Source organism: Triturus cristatus, chromosome 8 (genome assembly GCF_964204655.1).
Source record: "Triturus cristatus chromosome 8, aTriCri1.1, whole genome shotgun sequence".
NCBI classification, from domain to species: domain Eukaryota; kingdom Metazoa; phylum Chordata; class Amphibia; order Caudata; family Salamandridae; genus Triturus; species Triturus cristatus.
Genome location: NC_140591.1, coordinates 773176965 through 773195479, shown reverse-complemented (window position 1 = coordinate 773195479; position 18515 = coordinate 773176965). Strand labels below are relative to the sequence as shown.

Here is an 18515-nt window from a genome sequence, read left to right as displayed (position 1 = left end):
CACCGTTCGGCACCGAAGAAAGTGACGCCCAGCTCGACTCCGAAGCCACCGGTGCCGAAGCCTGGACTCTCGGTGCCGACAAAACACAAACATAAATCCCTCGGCACCGACGCTCCGGCGCCGAAACCTACCTCGACGCCGAAAAAACAGGAGGTTCCAAAAAAGCATGGCACAGAGAAACCACCCAAATCCTCGGCTCCGAAAACATCGGCGCCAGCTGATGACTCGGCGCCAACGGACCTTTTTACACCCGATCCTTATCAAAAGACCTTATCAAAGGATCCAAAGACTGGGCTCTTGATTCTGACTGTCAAGAAAAGACGTCTTGAGACACCAGCTACTCGTCCACCGCCCAAGCGGAAGGACTTTGCCACATCTCCTCTCAGAGTGCCCTCCCCACCACCTCCTACACCTCCTCCTCCTCCTCCTCCTCCTCCTCCTCCTCCTCCTCCTCTTCCACCTCCTCTCCCTCCCAGGTCTCCGCCACCCTTGCCTCACCATTCCCCGACCCCGTCCCCAGAACCGGATTACGGGGATCCAGATTATGATCCAGCGGACGCCCCAATGGACCCCACACCACCGGGGACCCCAGACCCATGGGAAGACTACCACAACCCTGACATACCAGATGTGCCTCAAGATGACCTCTACCCATCCAGGCCATCTCCCCCAGAGGACTCACTAGGTTTTCACCACTTAGTGCAGAGAGCAGCACACTACCATGGGGTGGAACTACATAGCGAACCAGTGGAAGACGACTTCTTACTGGATACATTTGATATCCAGGATAAGTCCACAGCCATCTTGCCTATGCTTAAGGGTGTCACCAAACATGCTGCTGAGGTGTTCAAAGACCCTGTCAGGGCCAGGGTCTTAAACCCTAGAATTGAAAAGAAGTACAAAGCGGCACCCACAGACCCTACTTACATTAAGGGCCCTGCTCCCTTAGATTCCCTAGTTGTGTCCACGGCTAGAAAGTGGTCTAACTCACAGTCCTCAGGTGAGGCCCCACCGCCAGATAAGGAATCAAAGCTCCTAGATGCGTCTGGTAATCGCACTGCCTCGCAAGCCGCGAACATCTGGCGCATTGCAAATACACAAGCGCTGCTCGCGCGTTATGACAGAGCACACTACGATGAGCTTGAGGCTCTTATGCAGCACCTCCCTGAGAAACACAAACGTAAAGCTCACGACCTAATACAGGAGGGAAAGCTTATTACAAACACCTCCATTGATGCAGCGGACACTGCTTCTAGAGCCATAAACACTGTCTCGAGCTAACATCCACCCCACCCAATATCCCACCAAGGCACCGTCCAATGTCACAGGAACATTCCACATTGCTCAAACAAGAGGTAATCTCCCTCCTCCAAAAACACGCTATAGAGCAAGTCCCCTTCAATCAACAAAATTTAGGGGTCTACTCTCTGTATTTTCTAATCCCGAAAAAAGACGGGACCCTGAGGCCCATTCTGGACCTCCGGCCTCTCAATGCATACATACATTTGGACCATTTCCACATGGTCACCCTGCAACAAGTCCTCCCACTACTTTGTCAGGGAGACTTTCTCACTACCTTGGATCTAAAAGACGCATACTTCCATATTCCAATACACCCTTCTCACAGGAAGTACCTCAGGTTTGTGGTGGACGGTCAGCATTACCAATTCACGGTTCTCCCCTTCGGGGTCACCACCGCACCACGGGTGTTTACCAAATGCCTAGCCGTAGTTGCAGCACACCTCAGACGTCAACATATTCACGTCTTCCCTTACTTAGACGACTGGCTGATAAAAGCCGCGTCCTACCACCAATGTGTGCAACAAACAAACAGCACCATCCAACTGCTCCACCAGCTAGGCTTCACGGTGAACTACCAAAAGTCCCACCTCGTACCATCTCACACAAAGCAATATCTCGGGGCCACTATAGACACCTCCAGAGGTATAGCCTACCCCAACTCAGCCAGAATCGCAAGCATACAAGCCTTGCGCCAAACGTTCATTCCTCAGCACTCTCTCCCAGCCAGAGTGTTCATGAAGCTAATAGGGATGATGGCATCTTGCATTTTCATAGTGCCCCATGCAAGACTCCACATGCGTCCACTTCAAGAGTGCCTAGCACGACAGTGGAACCAGGCCCAGGGGCAGCTGACGGATCTGGTGTTGGTGGACGGCCGCACTCATCACTCTCTGCAGTGGTGGAACACCACAAACCTTTCCAAAGGGCGGCCATTCCTGGACCCGGTTCCCCAGGTGATATTAACAGCAGACGCATCGCTCTCCGGCTGGGGAGCGCACCACTTACACCTCACAATGCAAGGTCTATGGACGCCACAGCAAAAATTGCTCCACATCAACCATCTGGAGCTCTTGGCGATCTTTCTAGCCCTAAAATCCTTTCAAAAACAGATTTCAGCCAAAGCAGTCCTCATTCGCACAGACAATATGACTGCAATGTATTATATTCAAAAACAGGGGGGGGGGGACACTCTCCCCAGCTCTCCCGCTTAGCCCAGAGCATATGGAGATGGGCAATTCCACAAAACATCTATCTCCTGGCACAGCACGTTCCAGGCATACAAAACACCATGGCAGATCTGCTCAGCAGACAAACGCAACAAATACACGAATGGGAACTGCATCCACAAGTTCTTCGCCCATTCTTCCACAAGTGGGGGCATCCTCAAATAGACCTCTTCGCCACCCACGAAAACAAAAAATGCCCAAGCTTCGCCGCCAGATACCCACACCCATTGTCCAAAGGCCATGCGATATGGATGAACTGGTCAGGCAGATTTGCATACGCCTTTCCACCTCTCCCACTAATTCCATTAGTGGTCAGGAAACTGCAACAGCACTCCCTCACGCTCATTCTTGTAGCCCCTACATGGGCCAGGCAACCGTGGTACACCACACTACTACAACTCTCAGTGGTACCACACCAAAAACTGCACCTATCCCCATGCCTCCTAACTCAGAACCATGGACAAATCAGACACCCGGACCCAGCGCAGCTCAACCTTGCGATCTGGCTCCTGAAATCTTAGAATTTGGATACCTTAACCTTCCCCCTGACTGCATGAATATCATCAAGGAAGCCAGACGTCCTACCACTCGAGCATGCTATGCCGCAAAGTGGAAGAGATTTGTCATTTACTGCCGTAACAATACAATCAACCCTTTAGATGCATCCATACAACACATTATATGCTATCTACTCCATCTTCAAAGGTGTAACCTGGCATATTCTTCCATACGCCTACACCTAGCAGCGATCGCTGCCTACCTGCAAAACAGACAACATCTGTCACTATTCCGGGTGCCCGCTATTAAAGCCTTTATGGAAGGCCTTAAACGCATAATTCCACCCAGAGCACCGCCTTCACCTGTATGGAATTTAAATGTAGTTCTCACAAGGCTCATGGGTCCGCCCTTCGAACCACTGCACAAATGCGAGCTACAGTTCCTCACCTGGAAAACAGCTTTTCTAGTAGCTGTCACTTCCCTTAGAAGGGTTAGCGAAATACAAGCGTTCACTATACAGGAACCCTTCTTACAAATACATCACAGCAAAGTGATTCTTCGTACCAACCCAAAATTTCTGCCCAAGGTCATTTCCCCCTTCCATCTCAATCAATCGGTGGAATTACCTGTTTTTTTCTCGCAACCTCAATCTGTTGCGGAAAGGGCTCTACATACACTTGATGTTAAGAGGGCTTTACTGTACTACATACAAATAACGCAACCTTTCAGAAAGACTAAACAATTGTTTGTCTCCTTCTCTCCACCACATAAAGGCAACCCCATCTCTAAATCAGGGATAGCTAGGTGGATTGTAAAGTGTATTCAAATTTGCTATCACAAGGCAAAAAGAACATTATCTGTTCCACCTAAAGCCCACTCTACAAGAAAGTTAGGGGCTTCTATGGCTTTTCTAGGGAACATACCCTGAGATGACATCTGCAAAGCAGCCACATGGTCAACACCGCACACCTTCACAAAACATTACTGTGTATACGTGCACTCCAAGCAACAAGCTAGTGTGGGCCAGGCTGTCCTGAAGACATTATTTTAAACCGATGCAACGGATACCGGTGGTCGCCGCTAAGGTTGGTAGATACCACACACATGGGTTTCTCACTGTTATTACTACGCTCCATCATTTCCCTGCTGGCGAAAAACAATCTGAGGATGGAGCCGAAGCCCATGCGCAGTACGGACCGAAGGAGGAGTCACCAAACTCGTGACTTCCAAAGACTGTCCAAAGAACAAAAACAAACTGCAAACATCCGGGCCCAACACCAGATGGCGATCTATGCACAGTGTACAACTCTGCAGCTCTACATGCCAAGAACAGATGCATACTGGTAAGTAGCATATTCCTTTTCTAGCATGTGTCAAGGTACACCCAGTGTTGGCCGGCATGGCTTGCAGGTGGCGGGGTGGGCGTGGGCGAGAGGGGGTCGTTCGTGGGGTTGGGGGGCTGAATATAAAACAAATTACAAAAAAAGAAACTTGCCTTGCCGCTGGGTCCCGCGTTTCTGCTCCTGCTCTCCTCTTGGAACTTGAGGAACAGGAAGCACAGCAGCCCCCATTGACCAATCACAATGCTGCAATGCAGCGTTGTGATTGGTTTTGAGCGTCCTGGTCTGACGCTCAACCACGCAATGGGGGCCTGGGCATGTTCTCCACGCAGGCTGTAATGCAGCCTGCATGGAGACAGGAAAAGTGTGCATGACTGGTTTGGGTGGCCCGAGAAGGCCAACGAAACAGTCACTGCGCACTTAGGAGTGGGCAAACCACTCCTCCCCTGCCCTCCTCCGAGAGCAGATCAGCCCAGCCTGCCCTCACGCAAAGCAGTACGAAGCATAAAATGATAATAACGCAAAGTTATTATCATTTTATGTTTCTACCACACACTGCTTAAAAGCCGTAGGGCGACGCTCCTCCGCCATAGTGGAGGAGCCGCCACTGGGTACACCTTTTACATATACATCTGTGAAAATTGTTACATATACGTTTAATTCTGAATATCTGTTAATTTTGCACATTGCCATGACTACTGCAAGGATTCTTTGTAAATTCCAATGTATAAGTCCACATGAGTATATTCTGAAGGTAAGCTTGGCACTGTAGTAGTCTCCATTGAGGTCATGAACTCTTGAATAGTGACACCCTTGTGTGTCATTCCTTTCATTATGTATAACCACATATTTATGTAGAAAAAACTATTTTAAATGCTTGTAAAATACTGCAGCATAAGGCTAGATTTAAATTGTGTTCGTTTTTCGTTTTAAAATGTCCAAATGTATATAAGCAAAATGTCATTGTAATCTTTAACTTGGCTTTCTAAATGTAAAATCAAACACATGCAAGTAAATAGAGGTAAAAGCAGGAGGGTAAGCAGCAGCTGTGGGAAGCTGAAAGTTGACACTGCCCTGTGAACGAGAGAACAGCTTCCATAGCCCATAATTCTGACATTTCCAAAGGAAAGATAGTAGTAACAATTTTACTTTTGTAGAGATTACCACATTTTAAAAATAATTGTCTCTATTTTCAATTTAAGAGAAGAAGAATGTAAGGAAGCATTTAATCTTTTCAATGGACGATGGTATGCAGCTCGACAGCTTCAGTGTGAGTTTTGTCCTGTGACCAGGTGGAAAACTGCAATATGTGGTAAGTGGCTAATATGTACATAAACTCTTATGAACTAGTTCTCCTTCGTAAAATAATATGGTTGTGAATCACTGAAATTGTGTTTATTCCTATGTCTGTTTCACTATCCTCCAGACACTAATGGACGTGCAATTGACAGGTTTGAGAAAAATGTAGCTTTTTTGCAGAATAAAGAAACAGTTATACTGAAGGTCATGGTGATGTAGAGCTCTGCCCCGCCTGCCCCATCATATAGGCTTCCTTCTATATCCCAGCCCTCGCTACTCATCTGGAGAAGACTGGACGTATATTTGCCCAGCATGTGTGTGTTTCAGCCCTATTTATCTTTGGTCCAGCATCACTGTGTACTTTTTTGCTTTTTTCTTTTTCAATTTGATTGCTGTTCCCTGATGTAAAAAAAAAAAGTGATTTATTAATTGTGGTGGATGGTAGGCCACCCCAGGAAATAAAGTCACTACCCTCTTAGGTCCAGGCAAAGTTTCAATAATTTAAACAGGAGCTCAACCCCTGGTAGGTATGGAGCAAAGCAGACATGAAATTAGATGACATTTTTACAGCACTTAAAAGCACCAAAACAGTTAAAAATGAGAAACCACAAACAATAAAATCCCACCCTAATAAATATAAACTGTGATATAATTGTTAATTACACCAAAACAACAGAATTTATTAAGTGGAACCGGAGACATGAATGTTCAAACATTTAATATAAAAAGCACCAAGAAAAAGTAAAAAGCCAGTTGAAAGTACTGTTCGTGTGTGACTGGGACCAATTTCAGGCTCATCGCGATCGAATGCTGGTCAGCTACGCAAAGCGGGTTCGTCCTGGTCTCTGATTTTACATTCAAACTTAGTCTTTGAAATGAATGTCAAAATCCTCCACTGGGGTAACGTTGCAGTCTTTTTCTGAGGACGTCCTCTCAAAGCTAGGTAGCCATTGGACGAGATCCCATTGAATCTGTTAGTTTGGCAGGAAAAGCTCCAAGAGCAAAAAGTTCACATTTCACACCCAGTAAAGTACTCTCGTTGGTCAGATACTTTGGCGCCTTCATCTGGTCAAGATTTAGTTCTTCAGTCTTAGTCTCTTTTTTTGGAGCTTAGAATGCTCCAGCAGGGCAAGGCTGTAGGCTGTCTCCTTAAAGGTTGCACCGAAGTTGGATCGACTTACCACAAGGGTTCTCTAAAACGGTTTTCGAGCGGCAACAAGTTCACAGTGGGACCAGCTTGATTTTCTTTTTTTTTTTTTTTTTTTTTTTTTTTTTGGAAAAAGTTTTTATTGAACAATAATTCGGTTACAAGTATGGGCCTACAACCACCCGGGCCGGCCGCTAGGTACATAAGGAAATATACACATATCAAGGCTGCAATCCGTTCCCAGGGCACTGCCCCGCAGTGGCTCAAGATAGTCCTCAAAGAACAGCAAGCGTCAGTCCAACAATAACAGAAACAAAAAAGAAAAACAATAAAAACAAAAGGCGAGTTACGAGGGATATCAGTGCGGTTCAGGCTCCCCCCGGGAAACTCCAGTCAGAACATTTGAGCAATCCGCTAAAGAGAGGAGTACCGGGAGGCCGGGAACGGAGGGGGGGGGGGAAGGGGGTCAAGGGAGATGAACGTCCATATGTGGTTGTTACAAAAAGAGCTAGGGGCCGTCAAGGGTCAGGGGGACATGGCGATATCAGTGTCTACCAGGGGGGGCGTACAGATGCCTCCGCGATACGCATTCCATTGACCCCAAATTCTACCCCATGCCCCCGGCTTGCCACGGGCCACATACACTGTCTTCTCCCGAAACATACACCAGTCCATATTCTCCTTCCATACTGACACGGTGGGCGGCCGTTGAGCGCCCCAAAGTTGCGCTATATCCCTCTTGGCAATCATGTTCCCTAGGGCCGCCCATCGAGTCTGAGCCGCGTTGTAGTCATTGGGCTCCCACACATTCAGGACACAGCGACGCACCTCCGGCAGCAGCACAACCCCGGTGACCTGTCCCATAACCGTGTGGACCCGGCGCCAGTAGTCCGCCACCTCGCGACACTCCCAAAGGATATGAAGAAAGGTGGCGCTGAGCCCGCAGCCTCGTTTACAGAGTCCGTCGTCGGAGAATCCCATCGCGACCAAGCGCGGACCCGTGACATACACCCGGTGGAGAATCTTGAGCTGTACCAACCGGAGACGAGCCGGAATGGCAACCTCCTTGGGGGACGACAGTGCAGACTGCCAGTCTTCGTCGTCCAATTCAACCCCATCCCCAGTCCAAGCCCCCCGAAGGCGCACCAGGAGATCTGCCCGGTGATTAATCAATTTTTTATAAATTAAAGAAATAGTACTATCAGGGACATGTCCGTCAAGTACGCGGTCCTCGAGGGGCGAGGAAACAGGGATCTTGGTCCCCTCCCCGAAGACCGAGAGCAGGGCGTGTCGAACCTGGGCGTAGCGGAAGAACTCCCTGTCGGTCAGCTCGTATTCGGCCTGGAGCACCGCGAAAGTCTTGACCGCGCCCTTGTGCCACAGGTCTCCCACTTTGCTGATACCAATCGTGTCCCACTGGTCAAACCCCTTGGTGGTCCACAAGCTGCCCAGGCGGTCGGAGGCAAACAAGGGAGTAGCACATGTCATTCGCTCACTCCAGCCCGTGGCCGCAGTGGCAGCCCTCCAGGTCCGCACAGCAATCTTAGTAGGACCCGTAAGGGTCCGGTCAGCCAGGCGGGAATAAAGTGCCCTGTTGTAGTTCCCGCCGGGAAGCAGGAACTTGTCCATCTCATACGCCGGATTCAAGCCGGGCGCATACGTGGCGTGGTTAATGGCAGATAGCTGCGAGGCCCAATAGTACCTGCGAATGTCAGGAAGCGCGATGCCCCCGTCATACCAGGGGAGAGTGAGCTTGGCAAGAGCAATACGCGCCCGGCCGTTCCACACCAGTCTCCTCTGCAGGCTCTCCACCTCCCGAAAGTAGGCCACTGGGATAACGTCAAAGGAGTTCTGGAGTGCATAGAGGAACCTGGGAAGGGACATCATTTTAAACAGCGCGGCCCGACCCAGCGGGGACAGGGGCAGCCTGCACCACCGGGCCGTGTCCTCCCGCAGCCGCCGAAGTGGACGCAGAAGATTCTGCTCGTAGCGAGCCACCGGGTCCAGCGAAACGTATATCCCCAGGTACTTAAAGCCGCTCAGAGATATTTGAATCGGGAGCCGAGGCGGCAGGAGAGGAGGACCACCAGCGATGGGATAAACGCAGGATTTAGACCAATTGATCGTGAGACCCGAATTGTTCCCAAAGGAGGTCAGAACGTCGAAGAGGACGTTGAGTGACTGCCGCGGTGAGGTGAGGTACAGGAGAATGTCGTCCGCATACAGCGAGACCCGATCTTCAAAGCCCGGGCCCCACCGGATCCCTCTAAGCGAGGGCTCCCAACGGAGCCAGGCAGCGAGTGGCTCCAGGGCGAGAGCAAAAAGCAACGGGGACAACGGGCACCCCTGCCTCGTGCCCCTGCCAAGGGCAAAGGGCCGAGAGACCCGCCCATTCACCACCACTTGAGCCATGGGTCCCGTGTAAAGGAGCCTCACCCAGCCAATAAATCCCTCTCCAAAGCCGAATTTTTCCAAGACGGCCCAGAGGAATGGCCACTCAATAGTGTCAAATGCCATTGTGGCATCCAAAGAAACCAGCACGGCCGGTTCGGGGAGGAACTCCGCCCTGGCGAGGACCCCGTGCAGACGCCGCAAGTTAAGAGCGGTGTTGCGGTGCGGGATAAAGCCGCATTGGTCCGGATGAATAAGGTCGCACACTACACTCAACAATCGATTGGCCAGGACTTTCGCCAGGATTTTAGGCTCCGCATTGAGCAGTGAAATAGGCCGGTAAGAGGTACAGCGGTCACGAGGCTTGCCCTCCTTGGGAATAACGACTATAGTGGCCAAGCGCTGGTCGGCAGGAAGGGAACCCGCCGCAAGAGAGTCGCGGAACATGCGGCCGAGGAAGGGCGCAAGCTTATCAGGACGCAATTTGTATAGTTCAATGGGCAGCCCGTTAGGACCCATAGCCTTGCCCGAGCGAAGGGAACGAATCGCGGTCGCTATTTCATCCGACGATAAGGGGGCGTCCAACCGCTCCCGGTCCTCAACGGACAGGCCGGGCAGAGCAATATCTCTCAGTAGGAGGCGAGAGTCATCCTCGTCCCTGTCAGTCACCGGGGAGTACACCGCCCGGAGGTGATCAGCGAAGCATTCCACAATCTCATCCGGCTCAGTCACACACACACCATCCGCAGCACACAACTCGGGGACCACACGATTCACTCTCTCTTTTTTGTCCAGCCACGCAATCAACTTACCCGCCTTGTCCCCCGCGTCATACAGTCGGCCCTGCCGCTCCCTATACATAGTTTTGGCCGCGTCAGTGACCAGGGACCTATATTCGAACTGTTTCAGGCTAAGGGCATGTAGTCCGTCCGGAGTAACATTCGCCTCCAGGGCCGACTCCAGCCCCGAGATGTCAGTCTCCAGCTTCACCACCGCCTCGCTCCTAACCTTCTTGGCCACCACTATCTGGGCGAGGGCGTGTCCGCGTAGCACAGTTCTAAAGGCTTCCCAAAGGGACAACGCAGACGACACCGACCCCTCGTTTTCACTGAAGTATTGGTCCATGGCCTTAACCAGGCTGTCACGAGTCACAGGGTCCCGCAGGTACCAGGGGTTAATGGGAGCTATCCGACCTGCGGACCGCGACCCGGTGTCAAAGAGAAGCCACAGCGGAGAATGGTCGGAGATACCACGCGCCAGGTGTCTGACCTCTCGAATCCGACCAGTCTGCGCCGCAGGCATAAGAAAGTAGTCTAACCTGGAGAGACTCCCATGCGCCCCCGAATGAAAGGTGAACTGACACTGGGTCGGATGCAATAGTCTCCAACTATCCACCAAGCCGAAGGTCTCCAACATCCCACCCAGCCATGACTGGGCAGCGGGGAGGGTCCTTGGTGGGTGACGATCCAGTTCACCCGAAACCACAGAATTAAAGTCCCCGCCCATGAGCAGGAGGCCGTCCGGAAGGTCAAGCAGCATTCGACCCAAGTCAGTGAAGGTGGAGTTCTGGAGGCCCGGGGGGACGTAGACTGAAACCAGGGTAAGGGGCTGCCCCTCCCACCTCCCAGTCAAACACACATAGCGCCCCCTGTCATCCGAGACTATCCTCGTGATCTCCACCGGAAGGGAGGTTCGCAGGAGAATGCCCACCCCCCTGGAGCCAGTTGTGAAACCCGAATGGGCTACGAGGCGGTATCCCCCCCTGTTCATCGCATGGCAGACATTGCCGACCAAATGCGTCTCCTGGAGAAACACCACATCAGGAGTCAAACGACGCAAATATTGCAGTACAACACCCCGCTTAATTCGGTCCCCCAACCCATTGACGTTCCATGACATAAGCCTCAACCCGTCTCCCCCCATCCCATCCAATAGCTCAAGAGGCCCCCAGCCCGCAGCACCGCTCCCAAATATGGATAAGAATCAATACCTCGCCTTGTAAACAAAAAACACACAACTAAACAACCCCTCTTCCCCCCCAACCCCACCCCAAGTCCAACGCCCCCCACCCTGCACCCCTGCGGGCCAAAGACCCCCCCCAACTTGCAGTGTGCCTGTCGCCCCATTAACCCCATTCTACAAAAAGACCCCGGAGGAGGAAAGGGACCCGTACCCGCCCGCACCCCTCACGGGTCCTGGTTAAGCACAGTATGCAAAAGAAGTAAGACCCAACTGTACAGTGCCAAGCCGCAAAAAGTAAGGACCAAAGGTCAGTCTAAGGGGACCCGTCACCTGCGGTGCCCCCAGAGGGCCCGGGCCGGCCACCCCCGTCCGGCAGCGAGTCCAGCCAGTCACTTGCGGCCACAGGAGAGTCAAAAAAGGCAGTCCGCTCTCCATGCTCCACTCGAAGTTTCGCCGGGTAGATCATTGAGTACTTCAGGCCTAGCTCGCGGAGACGGCGCTTCACCCCTTGGAATCCCATCCGCTGTTTCTGGACAAGTTGCGTGAAGTCCGGATAAAAATTGATGGTCGAGTTCTCGTAGCGGACCGGGCCACGGGTCCGTGAAGCCTGCAGAATAGCATCGCGGTCCCTGTAGTGGAACAGTTTAGCCACGATAGGCCTCGGGGGGGCCCCCGGCCGCGGCCGGCCGCCCGGAACTCGATGGGCCCGCTCCACAGCGAAGAATTTGCTTAGGCCAACCGGGGACAGCTGTTGCAGGATAAGTTCCTCGACCACGAGGTCCACCGGGCGGCTGTCGGAGGACTCCGGTACCCCAATGATGCGGATATTGTTGCGTCGGGCCCGTCCCTCGAAGTCCTCAAGCCGCCGGGCCATATGGTCGTTGACCACTCTAATGTCCCCAAGCGCGGCCCGCAGATCCGACACCTCCGCACCCAGGGTGGAGGTCCGTGCATCAAGGGCCTGGACCTTCTCGTTGGTTTTAGAGAGGTCGGCCCGAATCAGGGTGACATCGATCGCGACAGTGTCGATCTTACGGGCCAGGGCCTCATATTGCGTCGCGATAGTTTCCCTGATGCCCTCGATGGCGCCCATAATGTCCTGCAGGGAAGGTTCCGCAGCGACGGTCGTGCCTCCCCCTGCAGCGTCCGGGGAGAGGCCAGCAGCGCCAGGGGACCTCCTGCCCTGGGTATAGCGGTCCATGTTGTTGCTCTGGACCGCTCCCCCGCGCAGTGAAGCCTTGGTCTTGCGCCCCTCCGGACCCCCTTTGCCCGCCATGTGAGCGCAGTCACTCAATGGGACCTCCGATCAAGGGGTGCGCGGGTGCCAGCAAAAGGACCACAAACCGTCGGTGTAGGGGCCGGAGGCGTCAGACCCGCCAGTAGCAGAGGAAAGCAAACCTCGGGCAGAGGCCCGGAGGCACCCCGCCACCTTGAGCACGCACGCCAGCTGATCTCCTGAAGGCCAAAACCGAAACCGAAAGTGCTGAATCGGTAACTGGCACCGCGCTGAGGCCGCTGTTGTTCAATTGCAGCCCGGCCCCACGGGTCACCTTCACCCCGGCCACCTCCGTCGGGTGGGTCCCAAAAGTTCCGGCGACGATAACTCAGGATTCCCAGGTCCGATTAGAGTTTTGAAAAGAGATATATGATCAGCTGGTCTTCATCTCCCAGATTCCATACACCAAATCAGGATAGTCTCAGGATATATTCCGAGGAGCAGAAAGGGTCCGGGGAGCCCTGTGCTCACGCGACCATCTTGGATGCGCGCTAGGCTCCTCCTCCCAGCTTGATTTTCTTGCCCAACGAGGTCCTGCCTTCGGCGAATTGAGTTGGGAGACTGATACCATTCCTCTGGAGGTCTAGAAGTCCAGACTCTTCAGAGATTTCAGGCACCACTAAGACCCCCAGGACCTCAGGAGCAGCACTTTGGGGCCAAGACTCACTTCAGTAGCGGCCACCCACATGGGCTAGTGCTCGCGCAGTTGCAGCTGGTCACTGACCAGGGAAAATGTCTCTTTCAGCTTTTTATGACACAGTAGCCACGCAGGATGTCAGCCGGATGATCCTTGGAGTACACTTCTTTGTCCTGGGTACAACTGATAGCAGGTCCAGCACTCCAGGTTTCCTTACGGGTTTCAAACAGCCAGTGCAGTCCTTCTTCTGTTCTTTCCCAGGTCCAGAAAGTGTTCTAATGAGCTGTGTGAGATGACAAGTTTATACATTTCTCTAACCAGTATGTGGGGTAAATCCTGGACACTCCCTAATCAATGGGGAAAAAGTTCCCTGGGGCTACCCTACCCACTTTTGCAGCACATCCTGTTTGTTTTACTGCAAATTGGCTCAGAATGCTCTATTGCAGGGGAAATCGAAGATGGCACAGATCTTCTGGCTTTGAAGGTAGTGAGTGTGCCATGCTGGGGTGTGTTTAGGGAAATGAGCATCCCCCTACCGCTAAGCTACATGAAACTGGTTCTGGGGCCAGCTTCCGCTCTCACTTGTGAGTGGCCAGTTAGCTACCCTGGGCCTAAAGAACAAAATCCTTTCTCAGGTCTCCCTTTATACTACACTTTGAATGGGCAAGCTTTACCTCTGTCCCTTTTAAATTAGTTAAGTTCCTGGAACCCCCCTTCCCCTCCCCCCAGCTGCTCTGAGCTTATATGAATCACCTGCCCCACACCCATCCCATCCTGTCACCAGACCTAATCCATTGAACTGGGAACAGTTTTCACACCTTATTAAGGTCAAGCACCGACAGGACAACTGCTAACAGGTTAAGGCAAATTAGCCAGCAGGAGCTTCAGACAGTGAAAAGCTGGCTTTTAATTTCTAAAAATCATTTTCCCTAAATATTTAGTAAAAAATCTAAATTCAGCATTGAATTAGATTTTCAATAAATATTAAAAATAGTGGTTGAATTGTTTCTCTAGCTTGTCCCCAAGCTAACTGAATTAATATTTTAATCTATACATCAACATAGGACAGCCAGAGTCTTCCAAGGTAAACATAGCTTTTGGGGGGCTTGTCACTACAGGCACATGATAACATTACATTTGTACGTGTCACAGTTTTAAATCCCACAATGTCTACGTAGGGGTGACTTATTAATAAATCGGTTACTTTGACAGGTTGTGCTGAATATTTAAACTGCAGCAGTCATGCTCTAATTATAGGCCTCAAGCCATGTTTTCCTTTACCACACTAGTAGACGGCACAATAAGTGCTGCAGTTCACAGGTGATATTTAACGTTCCATGCCATGCCCATGGGTATATTTCTGAATCATATACTATGGCCTATACGATAAAGATGCCAATTAGAACTTATCCAATTTTATCAGATTTTAGGTGTCAGAGCACATGCACTGGGGCCTGATTAGAAGTGTTCCAGTGCACAGAGTAAAAAAAAAAACAGCAGGATCAGTGCAGAAAAAACTGTATTTATCACGTCTCAAAGGGCACTTTCTCACACCTGCGTACCTAAACTTGCTGCAGGTCAATGGCTTTAACAAAATGTACGGTTTCAGTTGCCATATTTCTTTTGCTTCTCCACACAAATAACAGTAGTAGCTGGAGAATATGAAGACACAAGCCCACCTCCCCCGATATTTGCATTAGGCATACAGTGTTGGCCAGGAAAACTATTTAGCATCCGTGCCCTTTTATCTTTTGCTTCTGGTCTTCACAGTTGTGAGGAAGGAAGCAACAGAATGAAAAACTAAACTTGCACTATTTTTTCACAGCTACTCCAAGCAGATAAAGTTACTTACCTGTAACTACAGTTCTCCGCCTTCAGTATCTGTCATCTATTCACACCCTTAAAGTACTTCCAGTTGTAAGGTTGAGAATCCTCTGTATGAATTGCTTCATAGAAGTGATAGAAGCACTCATTTAATATTCGATTGTGAGCAGCCTTGCCATCTGGTTACTTGGCCCAGTAGAGAGCAAAGAAGGTAACGGGGGTTCAAGTTCAGCTCCCCTCCTAGGCTCACATTGCACAGGTTTTCAGAGTACTTCCAGTGAAAGACAATTTTATCTACTTTTAAAATAGGACTATATGACATTTTATTCAATATAAAGGTTAACCAGGATTGTTTGCTCTCTTTCAACGTACAGTAGCCCTGCATGACTAGTAACTGCATGTGCATCTATTGCTGCAGCGTGTTCTGCTGACCCCATAATATCCCTAAAACCTTCCTATCTGTACCCAAGGAATGAAATATTTGGAAAAGTAAACAGCTCTAAGAAACACATACTTTTCACCGCATTTGTTGCTGTAGATACACAAGCTTTGCACACTCCTGTCATCTGGTTTTGAGCTCGGACATTTGAAAGTCATTTTTCTTCAAAGAAAGGCTTTGAAGTGACAGGATGCACAGTGACTTCACCTTTAGTAGGCCATATGCATGGGCACTGATTCCATGTTAGATTGTTTTTTTCCACTATCTGGTTCGGATGTGTGCTGAGGGGGCTCTGAGGCTCAACATATTCTTCCCATTTCAAAGTGTTCTTTGCGTTTCTTTGTTCCCGCATAGTGAATCATTAAAACCTTAGTTGTCTGCGTTTCTTCTCTTGAGGTTAGTATCCCGAGACAAACGCCACCAATGGAGTCTCAGGATGCGAGGGCCATTGTGGCCTCCCCGGGGCTGCGTTCCCCATGTCAACAACTTCCACTCCGAATGCAGAGCCCAACAGCCTCCAGGGTTTCCTTGCCTTCAAGCTCTGGTTGGCAGTTAACATTGTACTTGGATCTGAAAATACCGTACCAAAGACATCAACCTCTCTTAGCCACCAAGCCCCAAGGCCACCAACCTGACTCGACGTCAAAGGCCCTTCAATGCCGGCACTTAAGCCATTGTCTACTCCAGGGCCATTGCTTGACATCAAGAAAAGTTGAAACAGCTTATCCTCCAAAGGTTACAGAAGCGCCTTTTTATTCAACCCCTTACTGGGAAGATTTCAGTGAAGCCACCCCTGCTAAGACCCACAGAGACTCTGCCTCAAAAGAGAAGGCATTTTATTTCAGGAAGAACCTCCATCGGAGGACCCAGAGGCTTCTGTGCCAAAGAAGCGTATAGACAGAGACACTAGCCCGCCCCCTTATGCTCCATGTCCACCCGTTCTTCCATGACCACATCCTTGTTCACATACACCACCTCCACTGCCTCCTCCACAATCACTAGAGGGATCGCCACATTCCAGTTGTGCCCCACGCAGCCTCGTTGTCCCTGCTGACCCACCTTCTGAGTCAAGGCCCAAAGATGAGCCTTGGGAAGACTGCAGTGATGCCCCCCATGCTCAAGTTCACCCCTGAGATATTAAGCCATTGAAGCCCTGCACGAGCAGCCTGTCTGCTCGAGAAGAGCTCTTCACATGCCAAGTGCTGCAGAGCCACCCCACTACCTTATTGTAAGTAAGTCACTCTTAAGGTTGTCCTCCTTAGCCCAGGAGATAGATTGCATTTTATTAAAGGTGTGGATATATATGTCCCACATATATATCCCTACAATAACCCTGTAAAGCAGGGTGTTACTGTAAGTGGCTGGCGTCCTATAGAGTAACATGGGCTGGCTACCAGGCAAACTCGAGATAGCCAACACCGTTATGGAGTGACTATGTTATGTGGTATCAAACACCATGCTTTTTCACCCCAACACGATTTGTGTGTTGAGGGTGAGCTGGCATGCACAGGGATGACACCCTGGGTGTATGCCCCCCTAGGATACAAAGCTGCCTTGGCGGGCTTCCCAGAGCTGTTTGCCACCAAGACAAGAGTCTCCCCTCCTGGTGGGATGTGCTGGCACTTCCTCAGGATGAAGACTAAGACCTGGACAGGAAGGAGGTCACACCTCCGCCCTCCCAGGATGGCTAGTGTTTACAGTGATCAAGGCGGTGAGCCTTAAAGGCTTCACCGTCCTTGATATGTAATTACCTTGTCCCCCACTCGAGGACAAAGCCCTTTCCGCCCTGTCTAGCCCGAACAGCCGGAAAATTAGGTATTTAGGAGGCGTACACCCCGAAAAGACTAGCCACACCTTTAGGGTGGGCTAGGAGATCTGTAAAGCCAAGGAAGGGTCCGGCTATTTTGAAAGGACCCAAAATAGAGTATTCTGGGTAGCATAATGACGTACACCCACAGGATGTTGTCACTATAGGGGCGGGCAAGTTGCTGGGACCAGTTGCCCATTGGCCACTGTCCCTCACACCCTTAACGCCCCTTAAAGTTGGATTTAAAAGGGGCTCCCCTGGCACCAGTTCTTCAGTACTACCTTGGAATCTGAGAAGATGCGCGAAGAAGACGTAGTCACTGAAAGCAGGACTTTGGATTCTGCTGCATCACAAAGAGAGGACACTTAAGTGCCCTGAAGAGATCATATACTGAACTCGTGTGTCCGTGGTGGAAGCTCATTGCTCCCAGCAAGAGAGACTCCAGTGGATGCCGGAAATCCTAAGCAGACTCCCATGACTTGTGCAACTAGTCGACTGCAAGAATGGTGACCCGCGGGGCATGTCGAGAGTGTGCACGAAGACAAGTGATTTCCTGCAAGCCCGTAGTGGTAGCTAAGCTCACACTAAGTTTAAAGCCGCTTGCCCACTCCTGTTGATTTTTAGCCGCTGAAGTATCCGAAAACTAAATTTGCCACAGCCAAGGCTTGGTGATCCTCAGTCGGGTGATTGACCTCATCATTGACATCTCCAGCGTGAGAGCACCTCACAGTGACAGCGACCGACGTCGTCAACGACCCCACTGCTGTGTCCCTGCATCTTGAAGTTGGTGACATCGAGTGTGCAGCAAAGCATCTTTGGTGCGACCGCTCTGGTGATTGACAGCTGCCAGCTAGCCTCTGCACCCAGTGCCACCGAGCAAGGGAGAAGAAATCCAGCTGTTGCACCCAGGTCCTGGGACCCCAAAGGCCCCTACTTTCCAAGGATAGAGTGTATCTCCCATTATCTGCCATGATATATCTGCATTCACTCAGCCCTTATACACTAAACACTCAGGGCTCTCCCACTGGAGAAGAAATTTACAATTTGCTAAGAGTGAAATGGATCAAAATAAGCACCTCGAGCCTGGCAAACTGGAAAAGTAACTGCTAGCTGGAGAACAGACATTGTTCTGATGCTGACATATTCTCGCAATGTCTGGCAACATTAGCGACCCTGTACCAACTACTCCACAGAAGAACAACCAGTATGCATGAATTCACCAATGTAAAGGAGTGCCACTTCCAACAATGTTATAGCGCGGAGGTGAAAGAGGGCAAAAGAACCTTGAGGAATGCCACTTGCTAATATAAATGAAATGGGAGCGAGGAACTTCGTAACAAATGAGCTATAGCTATAAAACTACATAA

The 18515-nt window shown here is 50.7% G+C and overlaps 1 protein-coding gene across 1 annotated transcript in view; it reads left to right on the top strand.

Annotated features, from left to right (window-relative positions):
* The window catches only part of ZRSR2 (zinc finger CCCH-type, RNA binding motif and serine/arginine rich 2), a 162492-nt gene that overhangs the window by 134855 nt on the left and 9122 nt on the right, over nucleotides 1-18515 (top strand). The window contains exon 10 of the mRNA XM_085622211.1: nucleotides 5569-5678. Within this exon, the coding sequence (XP_085478337.1) occupies nucleotides 5569-5678 (110 nt within the window). The remainder of the gene's footprint in view (nucleotides 1-5568; nucleotides 5679-18515) is intronic.